At 40.1% G+C, this 21,155-nt stretch overlaps 1 protein-coding gene across 1 annotated transcript in view; it reads right to left on the bottom strand.

The window, feature by feature from the left end:
* prkn (parkin RBR E3 ubiquitin protein ligase) overlaps window positions 1-21,155 on the bottom strand; it is a 125,837-nt gene that overhangs the window by 44,755 nt on the left and 59,927 nt on the right. The window contains exon 7 of the mRNA XM_017464758.3: window positions 17,225-17,361. Within this exon, the coding sequence (XP_017320247.1) occupies window positions 17,225-17,361 (137 nt within the window). The remainder of the gene's footprint in view (window positions 1-17,224; window positions 17,362-21,155) is intronic.

Genomic DNA, 21,155 nt, shown 5'->3' with positions numbered 1-21,155 from the left:
AAGAATTTTCCAATCATGCTTATAAACTTTGTTGAAAGGATTTCAGAAATCTCACTATACTCCCACTCCACTTTTTACCACTTAGTTTCTCAATGATGCAGATCATGTATAAAAAAGAAATATATAAATAAATAAATAAATAAATACAAGGACAAAGTCCTACATTACAGTCACATTCAACATTTCATTTGTAGATTGTGATGGGTGTGTGGGAGGGAGACCAATACATACCAGAGCACTATGTTATCAAATTGTATGAACATACAGCAGTTACTGAGAGTCTGGTGTACATGAACAGATCAGTTAGCAATATGCAACTTTTCCCATGATGAGATTGTAAACCAAAATGATTCTGGCTCCAGCAACATTCATCAGTTCATAAGAATCATGGATGGGATCTAGGAGCACAACTCTCTGGCTTTTGACCTCTTTTCCATTGTGATATTACTGACACTCTCTTTCTAGAAAAGAAGAAAGCTTGTATCTCCCCAGCAGTCACTATGTCTAGAATAGAAAAAGGCAGCACAAGAGCATAACACATCCAACCATCCATTTTCTCTACCGCTTATCCTACACAGGGTCGCTGGGAACCTGGAGAATATCCCAGGGGACTCAGAGTATAGGGCGGGAGACACCCTGGACGGGGTGCCAACCCATCGCAGGACATAATTGCACAAACATTCACATACAAATTCACCCTGCAATGCACGTCTTTGGACTAGGGGAGGAAACCGGAGTACCCAGAGAAAACCCCTAAAGCACGGGAAGAGAATGCAAACTCCACGGACACAGGCCAGAGGCGGGAATCGAACCCACAGCCCTGCGAGGGAAACATACTAACCACTAAGCCACCAAATCCCCAAGCACATAATACAATCCTTTTTTTTAATTCTAATGTCTGTTATATACCTGTAACATTGTCTAGATAAGGAGGTGCCATGGTAGGATAACATATAGGAGGAATCAGAAATAGACACAACCAGATACAATAGATAAGAAGGAAACAGTCATGATGATACATGTAATGCTTAGTACAGTAACATCCGGAAAAGGAAATCCAGAAACTGAAAAAATACCAGGGACTGAAAAGAGGGACAAAGTGTATATGGAAGGTTAAAACCAAGCTTGCCCTCTGGTGATATGAGCAGTCGAGGTTATGTCTCATTGGCTGGACAAGTGGCATCAACAGATCCGAGAGAAGACAACATTAATATCAGTCTAGGAAAGAGCAGTTCAAGCCTCTATGTGTGATCTTTATCTTAATATACTTAGCAAAAAAGAAACGTCCTCTCACATTCAACTGCTTTTATTTCCATTAAATTTATTAACGTGTATAAATATTTGTATTAACATAAAAACATTCAACAACTGAGACATAAACTGAACAAGTTTCACAGACATTTGATGAACAGAAATGGAATAATGAGTCCCTGAACAAAGGTGGGTCAATATTAAAAGTAACGGTCAGTATGTCGTGTCCACCAGCTGCTTTAAGTACTACAGTGCATCTCATCCTCATGGATTGCACCAGATTAGTCCGTTCTTGCTGTGAGATGTTACTCCACTCTTCCACCAAGGCATCTGCAAGTTCACCATCACGTCCGGGGGGGACACATGATTACATGTAATTTTCCACTGCAAGGACGATCAGCTGTCCTTCCTGTCTCTCTGTAGCACTGTCTTAGGCGTCTTAAATTACAGACATTGCAGTTTATTGCTCTGGCCACATCTGCAGTCCTCATGCCTCATGCAGCAGGCCTAGGGCATGTTCACACAGGTGAGCAGGAACCCTAGGCATCTTTCTTCTGGTGTTTTTCAGAGTCAGTAGAAAGGTCTCTTTATGGTCCTAAGTTATTGTAACTCTGACCTTAGTTGCCTACCGCCTGGAAACTGTTCTTAAGGACTGTTCCACAGATCAATGTGCAATAATTGTTTATGGTTCATTGAACAAGCATGAAAAACATTGTTTAAACCCTTTCGGATAAAGGTCTGTAAAACTTATTTGGCTTTTACAAAATTATTTTTAAAATCCAATCTCCTGAAAAAGGGGCGTTTCTTTTTTTGATGAGTATGTGAGTCTGATCATAATCTTACCTAACATTTCACACAGAAATTGTAAAAATGGCCACCAAATATACCATTTCTGAGGTGCACAGTACAGGCTACACAAAACCATGTTAATTAAATTTGATAAAAATGTAACTAAGTTTAGTTAAGTTTATTTGGAGTAAAAGATGGAACAGAACAACATGAAATGATCTCTGAGGACCAGATTGAAGACTTCTTTTCATAGTGCTTCCTGTGTACATCCACTGAAGGAATTCATATGTGGCTTAGTATGAGGCTTCTACTCACTCTATGAGACTATGCTCTGTCCAAACCATGTCTATATCTTGCTGTGTGTGTTTGTGTGGGGTGTGAGGGTCTGGTGTGGGTATCGGGGTTCAGTCGAGGATGTGCATAGGAACTGTCACGGCCCCTGTTCCTCAGCTGGCAAGAATGAGAAGACAGTGGCTGTTGTCTTTCTTTCCATTAATCATTCACAAAGGTGGATTCAGGGCCACGATAAGTGCCTTTTTGTATTATTTAGAGCTGAGCTTTGCACTCTGCAACCCTGCTCATTTTATCACATTATATATAAAGCAAAAAGAACAAGAGCCAAGAGCAGGAGAGGCTTTGAGCTTCTGTAGTTCAAAGGAAGCAGACCCAATGCATGTGTGTGGGCCTAAATATTTCCAGCTAAAAAGAAAATCATCCATATTGTAGTGGATTACAATGCTGATGATAAAGTCCTTAACTCACGTTAAAACACAAACTATAACTCACATCAAAACTCATAGATGAAACAGTGTCTCCCTCAGCCATGCACCTAGCACCAATTTCAGATCATTTCATGTTCAGTTCTTAGTACATGGTTCAAAAAAAATATTTTTGTCTGCTAAAAAAAAAAATCTTCTCTTTGATTATCTGGGACAAAGACATAGCCAGTGAGACCAATACTCAGCATGTCTATTGCTGGATGATGGGATGAAACTGTTGCAGTTCTAAATAAAGGGGGAATGAATGTCACTTCCACCTCACCAAATTCGTGACCCATTCTATTTAGAGCCTCTTGCCAGGCAATTAACTAACACAGCTTAGATTTGGTGAAATCCATAGAATTCTCTTTATAAAGGGGGAAGACAGTCTCTCCCACCAAACTGTGATTCATTTCATCAAGTTAATGCAACATGGTGGCTCTCTTCTTATTAATCCACCCTCTATGTAGGATGAGAAAAAGCTGATTTGTAGGAAGACTTTGGTACCAATCTTCCAAGAGAAATGATCTTGAAACACTTCCAGCCTTCTTTCTGCTGGGACCCACTTTCAGTACGGCATCTCCGCCGCTTGCAAAACAAAAGCACCCAAGATGAAAGTCTTAAGCGCATTTGTCACACATGGTGGCCACTCCAGTCACATTAGCACACTATTACACATTTCAAGACAGCACACACCTTAGCGCAGACTGTATAAGTGTTTTTCTGCCGGACAGTGCACCAAGTTACAGCAAGGTTACCAATCCAGATCCAGAATGATCTGTACCTTATTCGTGTGTACAGATCATTTGTCCATTTCTAAGTAGATAATAGTAACCATGATAGTAGGTGTTTTCAGTAGGTTGTGGGTAAGGACAGGGGATGATTTCCTGTGACACACTAATCTTAACAGTACCCCCGGGCTCTGATTTACTAAGATCCAACATAATGAGCACTAATTTGCATGTGCAATTGAATAAATTGCGCACACAATTAATGTGCGCACAATTATTTTAATTGCACAATAAGTATAAATTATATTGTGTGCAAAGTTGGGGGAGGAAACAATATCCAAATAAGCCATGCACAATTTATTTTCTGTAGCCACAGCAAATTCAGACTCCGATAACTGAATCCAAGGATAATAAAATTAAGCATAGTACAGACTTCATGCAGTGAAATGCCACTTCAAAACACAACATTAATGAATGAATTAAGAATAATTATGTTAAAAAGACTCAGATGTGTGAATATTTAAAATGGAATAGAATTTACCACAATAATATTAATACTATTTTTTCAGAAAAATCTTAATTTCACCAATTACCTATTTAGATAAACTTGCTCATTATTACACCTAGTAATATTCTATCATTTTATCTTTAGCTGGCATAAACAGGCTTCCGTAAATGAAATACATTCTCGCTGGAACTTCTCTGTGGCATTTCCAAAGTGACTTTCAGGCTTAGTGAAACCCACTGTGGGTGCTAAATGAATTGTATTTTGCACATTTAGGTTGAAACGCCTCATGTTTCCAGTCTTCTGCCTAAAAAGATAATGCTTTCAACGAGCATTTGAATCCAGAGGTAAGCAGCAATAGCTACATTTCCAAAATGTTTTCATAATCCTTATACAGATGCATGAATGTAGCACAGATGTAAAAATCCCTTCCAGTACTATTAATCAATGCAAGACTATGCTCCTTATAGGAATACTTATAAAACAGTGCACCCACACACAGGAGTTTACCTAAGACTGTTAATGGAGGCCTATCATGGATTAGAGATGAAAGATGCAGGTACTTGCTGAAATATTAATTAAGACCACAGACAGTATTTAAAAGATAATCTCATTAAATGGAATGCATGTGCCCAGGAGAGCATTAATCAGCTTCAGATAGATGAGCATTTATAACCTAAAACTGACCCAAAACTGGTTAAAATGACTGCAGAAGTACAGCTATTCATTTATGTTTCAGAAGTGATATTTCAGCAACACTGGTTTTCTACATGGATAACAGGCAGTTGGCAGCATTTAAGGATATTCTTCAGCACAGACAAAATGTCAACTCTGATTTCAGCAGGTGAGGTAGCAATTCCACCTTATCTAGTTCTCCAATGGCCAACGGGCTGCTTCAGTCTCCTAAACATGCAACCCTGCACATATCAGCTGTGTGATAAATGCGCCAGCGCAACAGCATGCAGTCAACCATATTCTGAGTCATTTACGGATATACCTTCTGAAAACCGAAAACTGGAGCTCTGTGAGATGTTGTAAGAGGGAGTGATTTTTGAATGTGAGTGTGTTATAAATGAAGACATTAATTCCTATGAGGAAAGATTAAGGATCAGCAACAGTGCTGCTGTGGTGACACTGTAAAACATAAAAACCAGAAGCTGGAGTAAATAGAGTACATCCAAAACCAGACAGAAAAGATTTATTTATAATCAGAAAACAAGAAGGAGATCATTCACAGCACATACTGGATAGGGAGGACCGGATAAAACTAAATAAAGAGAAAGGGAAGAAAAAGAACAGGCGACAGAAAAAGTGACAGAAACCGAAAAGGGAAAAAAGGTGTATACTTAGAAAACATAAACTGTACCTTTGTTAGTCACTGGAGTGATACTCTCAAGGATATGTCTTTTGTACTTTCAGTATGTAGCATTGACCTAGGAATTTGATTACAGTAAAATTTCATTTAAGGCATTAATCCAACTGACAAAGAACTTGAATCAGGTGTATTAGTAGTACAGTGCCATTTGATTTTCTTCTGTTTTTGTGTATGTCTCATATTAAATTGTTTCAGAAATTAAAACAAGATCTAAGATAAAACAAGGGCAAAATACAGTTTTTAAATGATAATGCTATTTATTTAAGCAAAGAACATTATCCAATACCATATGGGCCTCTGAAAATGTATTTACCCCGTAGTTACTAATTTCCCAAATCTATGAAACTGCGTTCATAATGGGGTTCAGCTGGACTAGACGCAACCAGGCCTGATTACTGCAAAGCCTATTCAATCAAATCAACACTTAAATAGAACTTTTTCAACAGCATCAAGTTGGTTAAAATGTCTTACCCAGAAACACACTGTGCCAAAGTTGAGGAAGAAATGATGAGGAAGAAGGTGATTAAAATACATTAGATTGGGAAGGGTTACAAAGCCTCTGAGACTCCAAAGAACCACAGTGAAAACTCGGCACAGTAGTGAACTTTCCCAGAAATGGCCGACCTTCCAAAATTCCTCCAAGAGCACAGCAACTACTCATCCAGGAAGTCACAAAAGACTCAAGGACAACATCAAATGACCTACAGGCCTCTCCTGCATCAATAAAGGTCACTGTTCATGACTCCACTATCAGAAAGACACTGGGCAAAAATGGCATCCATGGAAGAGTGGCAAGGTGAAAACCACTGCTAACCCAGAAGAACATTAAGGCTCATCTGAATTTTTACAAAACACACCTCAAACCTTTTGGGAGAGTGCGGATTGATGAGTCAAAAGTGAAACTGTTTGGAAGACGGGGATCCCGTTACATCTGACGTAAACCAAACACTGAATTCCACAAAAAGAACATCATACCTACGGTATGGTGGTGGGAGTGTGATGGTGTGGGGATGCTTTGCTGCTTCAGGGCCTGCGAGACTTGCAATAATTTAGGGAAACATGAATTCTGCTGTCTACCAGAAAATCCTAAAGGAGAATGTCCGGTCTTCAATCTGCAAGTTGAAACTCAAGCACAACTGGATTATGCAGCAAGACAATGATCTACAGTTTAGGAGTAAATTCTAGTCCTAGAAGTAAGTGGAAGACTGATCTCCAGTTATCAGAAACGTTTGGCTGCAATTATTGCTGCAAAAGGTTCCACAACCAGATTTTAAGTTTAAGGGGGCAATTAGTTTTTCCCATTGATGATAGGTGATGGATAACTTTTCCATCCATCCATCTTCTATACCACTTATCCTTCCTTCAGGGTCACGGGGAAACCTGGAGCCTATCCCAGGGAGCATGGGGCATAAGGCGGGGTACACCCTGGACAGGGTGCCAATCCATCGCAGGGCACAATCACATACACATGCACACACCCATTCATACACTATGGACACTTTGGACATGCCAATCAGCCTACCATGCATGCCTTTGGACTGGGGAGGAAACCGGAGTACCCGGAGGAAACCCCCGCAGCACAGAGAGAACATGCAAACCCCGCACACACAGGGCCACGTTCGGAATCCAACCCCGAACACTTTTTTTGCTTCAATAAAATAAATAAATAAATAAAAACTGTATTGTGAGTTTACTGAGATTGCCTTTGTTTGATGTCATATTTTGATTGAATATCTAAAACTGTTTAGTATAAGATACAGTTGCAATCAAAATTGTATTTCCTCAACAAAAGCAACTGAAATAGTTCCACACAACAAATGCTTCAAGTGGTTTCCCCAAATTCAACTGAAAAGGCAACTTATAATGACTTCTCTAGTCTTCGTATTTTGCACTTCATAATGCACCACACACTCTCAATTGGAGACAGGTCAGGACTGCAGGCAGGCCATGCTAGCACCCGCACTCTCTGCTTACGCAACCATGAGCTTGTAACCTGGGCAGAATGTGGTTTGGCGTTGTTCTGCTCTGGATAACAGCATATGTTGCTCCAAAATGTGTACACATCTTTCTGCATTAATGGTGCCCTCACAGATGTGCAAATTACTCATGACCTGGGCAGTGACACACCCCCATACCATGACAGATGCTGGCTTTTGGACCTGACACTGATAACAGCTTGGATGGTCCTTTTCCTCTTTGGCCTGGAGAACACGACGGCTGTTTTGTCCAAAAACGATTTGAAATGTTGACTCATCTTACCACAAAACACGATTCCATTGTGCTACTGTCCATCTCAGAGGAGACCGAGCCCAGAGAAGTTGGCGGCACTTCTGGCCAGTGTTGATGTATGTGCTCTGCTTTGCATAGTAAAGCCTTAACTTGCATCTGTGGATGCAGCAGTGAATTGTGTTGTGTGACAAAGGTTGACCAAAGTATTCCCGAGCCCATGTCAGGATATCCATTACAGACTCATGACAGTTCTTAAGGCAGTGATGTCTGCGGGATCTGAGATCATGCACATTCAGAAGTGGTTTTTGGCCTTGGCCTTTACGCACCGAGATTTGACTGGATTCCTTGAATCTTTTAATTATATTGTGCATTGTAGAAGGTGAAATGCCCAAAGTCCTACCGATTTGTAAGTGCTGGATTATTCACTGACCCATCTGTTGGTAGATTGGCGAGCCTCGACCCATCCTGGCTCTTGAAGGATTAGGCCTTTTTTGCAGGCTCCTTACATACTATGATTAGACCTTCTTATTTCAACTTGTCACATCACTGTTAGTCCTAAATTGCCCATGTCCCAACTTTTTTGGAATTTGTTGTGTGCATCAATTTCAAAATAAACATTTACCATCAAAAAAACTATGCAGTTAATTAGGTAAAACATCAAATATGTTGTCTTTATACATTTTTGTTTAAATACAAGTCAAAATACATTTACAAATCACTCCTGTTTGGTTTTATTAGCATTTTCTCTGCTGTCCCAACTTTTTCGGAATTGAGGTTATAAGGTACAACAGCGGTCCTTGAAGTCCTATTATATACCTTAAATGAATTTAAAAATTAGACTGCATTACTAGTTCTTAGAGTAAATTCTGTCCACGCACTTGGTGGCAGTGTGGTGGCGCAGCAGGTAGCACTGCTGCCTCATGCAACCAGGGTCCCTGGTTCAAGCTTCCCTGAGCCTGCCTGTTTGAAATTTCTCCGGTTTCCTCCCGGCTCCCAAAAACACATCAGGTGGATTGGCTATGCAAAACTGCCCATAGGTGTGAATGCGTGTGGTGTCAGAACAGACTCTAAACCCTGAAGTTACTGAAGACAAATGAACTTTTTTAACACTACCCTTTATATAAAACAGTCCACTAAGTGAAAAATGTATGCGCCATTGCCTACACATCACTGTTTTAGAGTCTTGTAGTCATTTAATACAGTTTTATATACTTATTAGTCATGTAAGCATTTATCTGATGTTACCACGTGAGATGAGTGCGGACTCCGGCCCTATCCCAAATATTGCCCTAAACCCTGTGGTCTTCCTAGTCTACACTTTGGTGACAAACGCAAAGTCACAATGGCCCATGTCCAAATCACTGAGAGTGCCCGAATAATTAAAAAAAATAAAAATAAAAAATGGACATTTAGAACAAAGGGTCAGCTTACCAATCCATACAGTAAACAGTTTCACTAACTTCACAATACTTTCATTAGTAAATACAGTTCCAAGTCCTAAACACTGACTGAAGGAATGTTTATGATAAGATTAACAAAACAGACTTCTTGTGAAACCTCTAATGAATTTCCTGCTTACACAATTGCACTAGTTGACCATGTAGTACACAGTTATAGAAGAGATTTATTTATAATCACACTATCCACTGTCACCCGGATGAGAATGGGTTCCCATTTGAGTCTGGTTCCTCTCAAAGTTTCTTCCTCATGTCGTCTCAGGGAGTTTTTCATTGCCCTCTGGCTTGCTCATAAGGGATAAATTCAGACATTTCAAATGTATATCCTGAATGTATTTGTTTCTGTAAAGCTTCTTTGTGACAATGTCCACTGTTAAAAGTGCTATACAAATAAAACTGAAAAACCGAGCCTAAACTAGCCAGCTATGATAAATACAGATTTTTAAAAAATCCACTAGGCTGCAACACAAGTATTTTATTTAGAATCCAGACTAAGACTACAGTTTGTGTAGCTCCTGGCTGAGACAGTCTTAGATTCGCACATGTCCTCAGGTTACGGCAGTTTTACTGGGAGTCACAAACTAGGAAAATGAAGCTGTAGGATCTGCCGCATTGTAGAGAAGAAGAACTGTAGGCTTTCATACAACTGTATTTCCCACTTTTCTATGCAACAGAATAAAAAAATCATGATGGACACTATAGCTAGCTATGAATTTAAACTATAATAGTGTAAAAAAAAAAAAAAAAAAATGATGTGAGCGTTAACAACCAACAGCAAACAAAACAGTATATTTTAATATAAAACCACTTGGGAGTAGGCACACGCCCCCTTTCCTCCCAAACTGATTCCTATGATCTGAAAGCATCAGGCTGGGTGTAAATGTTAACCAGAGGTTCTCCAGCTTTGAAGCCAGCTTGTAATAAAATCTTGCGTTAAAGCTCTGTTCAAAGGGAAGGTTACAGATGGATTTTTTTTTAATTCCTGCTCTGCTGTATTTCCTGAGAGAACGGCTTCTTAAGCTCCTGTCTGTGTGTTTATCAGCGTCAGCCAATCTGTATTTCATATTCACCAGACATAACTGACAACCTTAGCTCCTCTCCTTTCATCCATGCCTTTGGACAAGCACTTTGGTTTGAACTGTTAAAAGTTGTTTAAAAGTGGAAATGGCATTTGAGGCTGAAGCTTGACCTTTTTCTAGCAATCTCCAATCCACAGCCGCCCAAACAGTGATAGATGGCCTTAAACGTCCAACAATACTAGCAGGTCTGCAACACCTATACACATGTAAGGGAGAGCCAACATGGTCTTTTAATGGGACATAATAGTAACACAATTGTTTTCTATAAATGCAAACATACAAATGCAACGTATTGCATGCATCTCTTCCCTTTGTTTGTCTGGAAAAAAATAAATAATATAAATTAAATAAAAAGAAACATTTGTCCACTTGTGCTGGAGATATTTGTGGAAAAATATTTTCTGCCATATACAGTGGTGCTTGAAAGCTTGTGAACCCTTTACAAATTTTCTATATATCCGAATAAATATGACATAAAACATTTCACACAAGTCCTAAAAGTAGAAGAAGAGAACACAATTAAAACAAAAGACACAAAAACATTTATTTATTGAGGAGACAGATCCAATATTACATACATGTGAGTGGCAAAAGTATGTGAACTCCTATGATTAGCAGTTAATTTGAACGTGAAATTAGAGTGATGTGTTTTCAATCAATGGGATGACAATCAAGTGTGAGTGAGCACCCTGTTTTATTTAAAGAAGATGGACACATCAAAGTCTGATCTTCACAACACATGTTTGTGGAAGTTTATCATCACTGTATGAAGTAAGGAGATTTCTGAGGACTTCAGAAAAAGATTTGATGATGCTCATCAGGCTAGAAAAGGTTACAAAACCATCTCTAAAGAGTCCAACAATCTCCACCAATCCACAGTCAGACAGATTGTGTCCAAACTGAAGAAATTCAAAACCACTGTTCCCCTCCCCAGGAGTGATCGAGCACCAAAGATAACGCCAGGAGCAAGACGTGTAATAATCAGTGAGGTCACAAAGGAACCCAGGGTAACTTCTAAGCAACTGAAGGTCTCTCTGACACTGGCTAATGTTAATGTTCATGAGTCCACCATCAGGAGAACACTGAACAACAATGGTGTGCATAGCAGGGTTGCAAGGATTAAGTCTCTGCTCTCCAAAAAGAACACTGCTGCCTTTCTGCAGTTCAAAGATCATGTGTACAAGCCAGAAGGCTATTGGAAAAATCTTTTGTGGATAGATGAGACCAAAAAAGAACTTCTTGATTTACATGAGAAGCATTATGTTCGGAGAAAGAAAACACTGCATTCTGGCATTAGAACCGTATCCCACTTGTAAAACACGGTGGGATAAGGTTCTTATGCTTACGACCCTAAACACACAAGTCATTCTACCAAAGAACGGTTAAAGAAGAATAAAGTTAATGTTTTGGAATGTTCAAGTCAAAGTCCTGATCTTAATCCAATAGAAATGTTGTGGAAGGACCTGAAGCAATCAGCTCATGTGAGGAAACCCACCAAAATCCCAGAGTTGAAGCTGTTCTGTACTGAGGAATGGGCTAAAATTCCTCCAAGCCGATGTGCAGGACTGATCAATAGTTACTGGAAACGTCTAGTTGCAGTTTTTGCTGCACAAGGGGATCAGAACAGATACTGAAATCTAAGGTTCACATCTTTTTGCCAATCACAGATATGCAATATTGGATAATTTTCCTCAATGAATAAATGACCAAGTATAATATTTTTAAGACTATTTTTAAGACTTGAAAATCTGATGATGTTTTAGGCCATATTTATGCAGAAATATAGAAGACTCTTGCACAAACTTTCAAGCACCACTGTAGGTATAAAGAAGCATTTTTCTACTATTACTATTTCCTTACGTGTTCAAAAACTGAAATCTTTGCAACTGTGTGCACACAGCTCCACACTACCTGCCAGCATAGTTTTCAGAGTTTGTGCATGCTGCTTCTGTTTGCAAGATTGTGAGAAGCCATGGTGACCACTAGCGTAGTTATAATCATATAGAATCTTGCTTCAAAGGGTCTCAGACCACTAAGAGCTGTGAAAGGTGACAGCATTGAGACAGAAAAGATGCACACACTGCATTGATCGCAATTCATTCTTATGTGGGTGAAAGTTAGAGTGCATAACTGCACTGAATTCATAAATCATAAAATTAAGTTAAGAGTTAAACAACAGTAACCATATACCATAACATCATACCATAGTAATCATGGTTATTGTAATATAACAAAAAAAAATGAAATGAAAAAATTAAAACACCAAAAATAAAGAAGCATAATGTCTTTATGAGCTCTCTGTGATTGTTCTGCGCTCACTTTTCCGCATGTGCATAATGGGTAAGCAATGATATTTTTAAATGAATTAATATTTTCCAAGCCACCCTTAAAGGCAAATCACATGCAGTAGTGAATGCATGATGTTTAACATTGATGTTCCTGATGTGCATGTATGGTTACAGTGCTCCCATGCAAGGTGACATTCAGTATGTTTACATGAACAATAATACGATATTAACCCAATTAAAACAATACCCTGATTAAGAAACTAGCATGTAAACAGTGATTATTGATTTCCTTGATTCGGCTAAAGTCATACTCAAAGTAAATACAAATCAAATTAAGACACATGGAGTATTCCTATTTTAGTCGCATTATCGACGTGTATTACAGACATGTAAACACCTTAATCACATTATTAATGTCATGTGGGAGTTTTCACCAGATTTTGCGACAGGACACGTTCACACACAGCAGTGCTCAACCATTTGATGGCAAACAAGAGAGCACGGCTGCGTCCGAAACCGCGTACCTATCAATATATCATATTATATATACACACACACACACACACATATATATATATATATATATATATATATATATATATATATATATACACACACACACACACACACACACAAGTGTATAATATAGTAGGAGAAATACTGGTAGTTTGGCTACTATATAGTAGGAGAAATACATGTGGGTAAGTATGCGGTTTCGGACGCAGCCCATGGCTTCAAGCAGTCGTCTATTAGCACGTATAGCAAGACAAATAATTAAGTGCACTTGAAATTTTCATAAAATTAAAAATGAAACGGACAAAAATGTATACGGTACCATAACAAAGACAAACTGTATGTCGATACGTGAAATTCTGGAGGGAACATCGAACGGCGTGGTGCGGTGACTTAATGACGTGTGCTGTTAATCGATCTATGTTCTATAACATGTAAAACGGGAACATGAAATGAGCATTCTAAAAGCAACTCATGTAAACACCTTAATCACAATATTGACTTGTTCAGAATAAGGTCAGTAATTAGATTATTGCTGTCCATGTAAACCTTGTATATCATGCTACTTTGCAATTGTAATATGGGACACCATTTGGTTTCACTCACTGAAGTTATGGGCAAAAGTGCACGTGATAAAAACTTTTGCTTTCATCACAATTGTGCCGATTCTCCCCCACACAAAATTACAAGTGCACATATACTAAAAATTACCTAGTTCTCAAGGAAAACACCTACAAAAGCTGTGAATAATATTCAACTATCAAGTTAATACAGCCAAAGTCAACACTATCTGAAAAAGCGTAGAAAGGAAATGACCAAAGATGTTGATTCTTGCTGCCCTGAGCACAACTCTGCTGCCTGATCTGAATCCAACATCACAGGCTTTGAGAGTTCAGCCAGGGCCTCTGATTGGATTGTGCAGTGATAGTGCATACAGTGAGGGGAAAAAAGTATTTGATCCCCTGCTGATTTTGTACGTTTGCCCACTGACAAAGAAATGATCAGTCTATAATTTTAATGGTAGATTTATTTGAACAGTGAGAGACAGAATAACAACAAAAAAAATCCAGAAAGACGCATGTCAAAAATGTTATAAATTGATTTGCATTTTAATGAGGGAAATAAGTATTTGACCCCTCTGCAAAACATGACTTAGTACTTGGTGGCACACCCTTGTTGGCAATCACAGAGGTCAGACGTTTCTTGTAGTTGGCCACCAGGTTTGCACACATCTCAGGAGGGATTTTGTCCCACTCCTCTTTGCAGATCTTCTCCAAGTCATTAAGGTTTCGAGGCTGACGTTTGGCAACTCGAACCTTCAGCTCCCTCCACAGATTTTCTATGGGATTAAGGTCTGGAGACTGGTTAGGCCACTCCAGGACCTTAATGTGCTTCTTCTTGAGCCACTCCTTTGTTGCCTTGGCTGTGTGTTTTGGGTCACTGTCATGCTGGAATACCCATCCACGACCCATTTTCAATGCCCTGGCTGAGGGAAGGAGGTTCTCACCCAAGATTTGACGGTACATGGCCCCGTCCATCGTCTCTTTGATGCGGTGAAGTTGTCCTGTCCCCTTAGCAGAAAAACACCCCCAAAGCATAATGTTTCCACCTCCATGTTTGACGGTGGGGATGGTGTTCTTGGGGTCATAGGCAGCATTCCTCCTCCTCCAAACACGGCGAGTTGAGTTGATGCCAAAGAGCTCCATTTTGGTCTCATCTGACCACATCACTTTCACCCAGTTGTCCTCTGAATCATTCAGATGTTCATTGGAAAACTTCAGACGGGCATGCGTATGTGCTTTCTTGAGCAAGGGGACCTTGCGGGCGCTGCAGGATTTCAGTCCTTCACGGCGTAGTGTGTTACCAATTGTTTTCTTGGTGACTATGGTCCCAGCTGCCTTGAGATCATTGACAAGATCCTCCTGTGTAGTTCTGGGCTGATTCCTCACTGTTCTCATGATCATTGCAACTCCACGAGGTGAGATCTTGCATGGAGCCCCAGGCCGAGGGAGATTGACAGTTCTTTTGTGTTTCTTCCATTTGCGAATAATCGCACCAACTGTTGTCAACTTCTCACCAAGCTGCTTGGCAATGGTCTTGTAGCCCATTCCAGACTTGTGTAGGTCTACAATCTTGTCCCTGACATCCTTGGAGAGCTCTTTGGGCTTGGCCATGGTGGAGAGTTTGGAATCTGATTGATTGATTGCTTCTGTGGACAGGTGTCTTTTATACAGGTAACAAGCTGAGATTAGGAGCACTCCCTTTAAGAGTGTGCTCCTAATCTCAGCTCGTTACTTGTATAAAAGACACCTGGGAGCCAGAAATCTTTCTGATTCAGAGGGGGTCAAATACTTATTTCCCTCATTAAAATGCAAATCAATTTATAACATTTTTGACATGCGTTTTTCTGGATTTTCTTGTTGTTATTCTGTCTCTCATTGTTCAAATAAACCTACCATTAAAATTATAGACTGTTCATTTCTTTGTCAGTGGGCAAACGTACAAAATCAGCAAAGGATCAAATACTTCTTTCCCTCACTGTATGATCAGATCATCCTCCACACACTTGCTGATATAGCCAATGACGGACGATGCTCCCGCATGCGTGCTTCCAACTTTGTGGCAACAGTTTGGCAAAGGCTCAAGTTGGGTGTTATGCATATGTGTCCACATAACGTGTATGAAACTACTGCAAAACCACCACCGCTCTGTGCATGTGGAGTTTGCATGTTTTCCCTGTGCTTCGGGGGTTTCCTCACCCGGTCCAAAAACATGTCTTGTAGGCTGACTGGCATTTCCAGATTGTATGTAGTGTGGGAGTGTGTGTGCGCAATTGTGCCCTGTGATGGGTTGGCACCCTGTCTTCCTGCCCCCCAGTGAAGCTTTTATTTAATAAAAAGACACTTTAGTAACAGTGCACTTTTGTTTTTGCACTCTTTCAGACCCCTCTGTTTACTGGTGTATAAATAAGAGTTGCTTTGCTTTGTTTTGTATGCAAGGAAGACATGAAATTGAAAAAATTATTATAAATAAAATGGTTTGTTTAGTTCAGTGGTGGTGGCATCATTGTGTCAAAAACAGAAGTAAAACACAAACCAAATATCGGCACTGAATATCTGTTATCGGCCAGATAAACATGCAAATAATCAATATTGGTTATATAAATAAATAAATAAATAAATAAATAAATCAACATCAGTCAAGCTCTACCCTGAATTCATGTGTAAGAGTCTGACCAATCGAGAATTGGGAGGCAAGTTGCTGTTTATTGAGGGTTAATGTCATAGGCTCAGAGATGGTGCATAATAGTGTTAGTTAGAGCAGGTACAGTTATACTGTACAACACCAAACTGCAATTTTATTAAGCTAAAATTATTAGCATCCCTCAAGGAGCGAATAAAGGAGCGGAGGGAGACACGTTGTGTGCAGTGTGAGTGGAACACTGTACAATGAATTAAGTGTTTAGCTAACTAACAAGCTGTATCCGCTTGAAGGTCATGATGATTGTCAGCCAGATTTTTGCGAGCGTTGGCTGTTTTGCAGCGGAGGAATTTATAGCGCAATCTGCACAGTTTTTTTGTTGTTCTCTACCTGACTTCATCGGCAAGGTAAGAAAAAATATGCTCAAATCTCACTCTTTGAGCCCATCTTCTCCACAAATTGAGGGAATAAACCTAGCTTTCTTTATCTGTGAACTTGCAGCTGGACTCCCACTGGGCTCGTAGTATAAGCAGAATACAATGCCAGATTAGTGCTGGCCTATTTAAATACAGCATCGAAAGCATTGAACGTTACCTCGTGCAGCTCTACCTTAGAGACTGTATTTTCACAAGGCCCAGAATTTTGTGGGTGTGTGTATGAGCGGATGAGTGTGTGTGTGTGTGTGTGTGTGTGTGTGTGTGTGTGTGTGTGTGTGTGAGGCCGAGAGGCAAGAGACATAGAGGATGCTTTACCTGATGGGAGGTCAGAGTTTCTCCCTGGAGCTCCATTACAGCATGGCAGTAAAGGATGTGCAGGCAGAGACACACGGAGGTGCTTCAATTGTTGTGTGTGTGTGTGTGTGTGTGTGTGTGTGTGTGCGTGTGCGAGAGAGAGAGCGCGAGATCAAGAGAAAGAGAGAGACAGACAGACAGAGAATGCAATGCTATGATAGTGTCTTCTCTTCACTGCAGCCACACACACACACACACACACACACACACACACACACACACACACACAACTGAGCAGACATACTGTTCACACCTACCAGCACAGGGGAGTGAGTAGCCCACCACAGGGTCATGGATGAACTGTCGTTCATTCAGACGGGTCATACAGTACATGTGGAAACAATCCAGGCAGATCACATGACGCTCAGTACACTGAGCCACAAGAACAGGACTCCTGCAGGACAGAGCACAAGAGATTATAGTATACCCACTAGCATTGCACCTGTGCAAGCATGCGCGCATTACCTAGCCTTATAGAAGCTTTGGAAGAAAGAGAATAAGCACTTGTGAGTGCTGTTTAAAACAAATGTAAATAAAAAAACAAACAAACAAACAAACAAACAAACAAAATTTTCCAATATTTGATTATTCAATACTTAAAGCAAAGGTAAGTGGTAAAATCTAGTTACACCGTACACCGATTAATTTAAATAACCAAGTACGCATTGGCTACTTCAAGCATTACAATAAAAAGAGTCATTTGGCATATCCAGTACAAGTACAAGCATACAGGCTTTTGTTCTTGTAAGAGCTGACTTCTTTCTAGCACAAGGCTGCTGTAAAGAAAACACACTCTGGTACAGAATGAGAAAGATCACCTCACTAAGCAAGAGAGTCTCTTGTAGTGCAAACTTGTTCAAATTCTTTCTGTTGTTGTCTGAAAAGGTCTGTACTTTTCTCTATTCTCAGGAAGATTAGGTGAGTGGAATTCGTAGCTTAAATTCATGTACACTTACAACAAAACTACAGCACTACTCGGGTTGTCACAATACCATAAACTTAGCTTACGATACTATACCAGCTGAAGTATCACGATACCCCACAGTATTGTGTTAATTCATAAATAAAATCTACAAAAATGAACCAATTTTACAGAAATATGTAGATATGAATAAAAACAGACAAACCAGATTTTCAACTCAATACTTTATTAGTGAGAATGAATAAACTGGCTTTTGGAAAAACTCAGGAACAATCAAACAAGTAACAAGCAAGGAGTTCAATGTGTCACATATTTCAACTATTGTTCCCTAGAACAATGAAATCATGCAAATGGTAATTGTCCTCAGAGTACGAAGAATGAACACGAAGGAATAAATAACTGAATTTGGAAACGAACTCCAAAGAAATGGGAACGTTAGCTCGTTTACTACGAAACACAGCTAATTTTATTATTTACACAGAGCGGTTAGCATAACGTTAGCTCGCTTACTAGCAAACGGGAAATCTTTAAAGATTAAGGTGAAGAATTTAGGTTAAATGGAGAGTCACTGACTTTTGTGTATTCTGCAAAACCAGTGAGATGTGTCGTTTTAGCAAAAATAGTATCAACTGCCGCACATACAACATTACTTAACGTACTACTGTACTGATGATACTACCGTTGATAAATCACAGTGGCATCGGTGGTACTTTGAAGCTTTAATATCACGATACTACCATGGTACTGGTATACCGTGCAACCCTAAGCACTACTAGTTATTATTAGACTTCACTCTGCCATATGATATTTGACAAGACAATCACATCACTGTAGCAAACAGATCAAAACACTGAAACAAAACACTTAAGAAGCATTAGAGATGCACTTTTTTTTTCTTCTTCAGAAATGGTCTTTTGCTGGGCAACATGGCAGCACAGCACTGCCTCCTCACAGCTCCAGGAGTGCATACTGTACATGTACATACGAGTGCAAGGTGTGCTACAATGGATTGGTGTCCCATCTAGGGTATATTCCCACCTTGCACCCAGTGATCCCGGGATAGACTGTGGATCTACCATAACCCTGACCACAATAAAGCAGTTAGTAAAGTTACTGATTTATCTCCAGTTTCCACAGTTCTGACACAGAAAGCCAAATTTGTTGGAATACTTGTGTGAAGATAATAATTCTTAACGGCGATCCTTGCTTTCCTCCGAGTTAATCAATAGATTCCTGTTCCACATGTGACAGCACTATAGCACTGATTTGATTTCTTCGCCAATTTCAAGTAGTATTTTGCTCAGTGCAGTATTGTAGTAGTAGTATTATTTTAATGGCACTCTTCCGCAGTGCCATGAGGCAAGACTCAATTTCTGTGGACTGGCTCTGGATGTGGTGTCCCCTGAGGCTTTCCAAATAACTGATGACTGTCTGGGAAAACAGCTTTGTTTCAAGACAGCATGGGGCTCAAGAGAGCAGGCAGGAGGGTGATCCAGTTTAGATACCAGCCTCACAAAGACAGGTGTATGTATGAGAGAGGGGGGGGGGGAGAAAGGGCGCAGAGCAAGAGCAATATAAAGAAATCGTTATTAGGTGAACCCACATATGTAATAGTAATGCCACTCTCTTGCTGATTTTTTGATTGTTTTTATTAAATTCATTTTTTTTGCCAATCAAGGACTGAGCGTTCAAAAACACCACTTATACTCTAAAAGAGCCTGTCTCACATACACACACAGTTGACTTCCAGAAGTCTTGCAATCATTTCCTCCACAAAATCTCAAGAACTCCCTGTCCATTAGCACACCCTCAATAGTACACACACTTGATCTTAAGTCAGCCTGCTAGCACTGAGCTCAGCCACAGTAAGCCATCTTCTGGTGGTGCTTTAAGAACGTGCCTGTGTCCTTGCCTTTGCCTTTCAGAGAGGAGGAGGAGGAGGAAGAGGAGAAGCAGGCATGAAGCGAAGGACGAAGGCCAAACAAAGGCCCACTCAGGAAGCTAACTGCTGTGCCACTTCAATCAGTTCTTGATTTGAATGGTGAGTGTCGCTGATTGGGCTGCATTGTGCCAGATCTCGCCGTCTTCTCATCATCCAGAAAGCACGAATGTGGCAACGGTTGTGCTGAACTAATGACTAACTGCTGACCTTCAGCAAGAACACACACTGCACGGAGCCTGGTGATTGCAGCCAGGTGTGATGGGAGGTGAATTTTAGTCGCTGAGGTGGTTTAACATTCAGTCATTCCGTTTGTGTTGATCATCTGTTTGCCTGGTACTAATAAAGTCACGGCTACAGTCATGACTTGTGTTATCATTTCTAAGAGGTTTCATCTGTTCAACTGTTTCTGCAATTACCTAATTCTTAAGTTCTCCGGCTTTGTTTCTAAGGTGGTCTTACCATATGAGACAGCCATAAAACACAAAGGATCTCACCATGTCTTCTGTGTGAGTGTGGACTGCTAACTCTGTTGTCTTGCAATGATCTTTTAAAGTGTCCCTGAACTCAAAAACATTCTTTTAGAAGAACTCTTCTGAGTGCCTGATTCTAAAAACATAAACTGATGTTTGGGTCAGGTTTGTTACATAAAGCTAAAGTCCATCCATATATCCATTTTCTGTACCACTTATCCTACACAGGGTCACAGGGAGCCTGGAGACTATCCCAGGGGACTCAGGGCACAAGGAGGGGGACACCCTGGAAAGGGTGTCAATCCATCGCAGGGGAAAATAGCACACACACACACTACAGAGAAGTTGGAAGTGCCAATCAACCTACTACACGTTTTTGGACTGGGGGAGGAAACCCCCGAAGCACATGGAGAACATGCAAACTCCACACACACAGGGTGGAGGCAGGAATTGAACCCACAACCCTGGAGGTGCGAGGAAAACGTGCTAACCACTAAGCCACCATGACTTCCGAAAGGTAAAGCATTTTTTTTTTTTTTTTTTTTACATTTATGAAAAAAAACAGGGAAAAGGAAAACCGCCTCCATGCTTTAAACCAATCACAGGTAAATATGCAAATTACCGTGAGGATGTGTCACTGACACATTTAAATACAGAACTCATATGCTCAGTTATCTAGCTAGCCAATTAACCTTAGCCAGCTAAGAGGTGTGGTAGTTATTATGGGGTAGAGTACTGGTAATTATATATTTTGACAGGTTTTTCCTATGTAGCTGTAGTTCTATGAACTCTGTATAATTGCCAGAGGCAGTGTATAATACCTAAATGGTCCCAAGATACACTGCCTTGCATCA

Source organism: Ictalurus punctatus, chromosome 3, assembly GCF_001660625.3.
Source record: "Ictalurus punctatus breed USDA103 chromosome 3, Coco_2.0, whole genome shotgun sequence".
Classification (NCBI taxonomy): domain Eukaryota; kingdom Metazoa; phylum Chordata; class Actinopteri; order Siluriformes; family Ictaluridae; genus Ictalurus; species Ictalurus punctatus.
The sequence above is the reverse complement of the archived record's forward strand: the minus strand, read 5'-3'. Positions and strand labels throughout refer to the sequence as shown.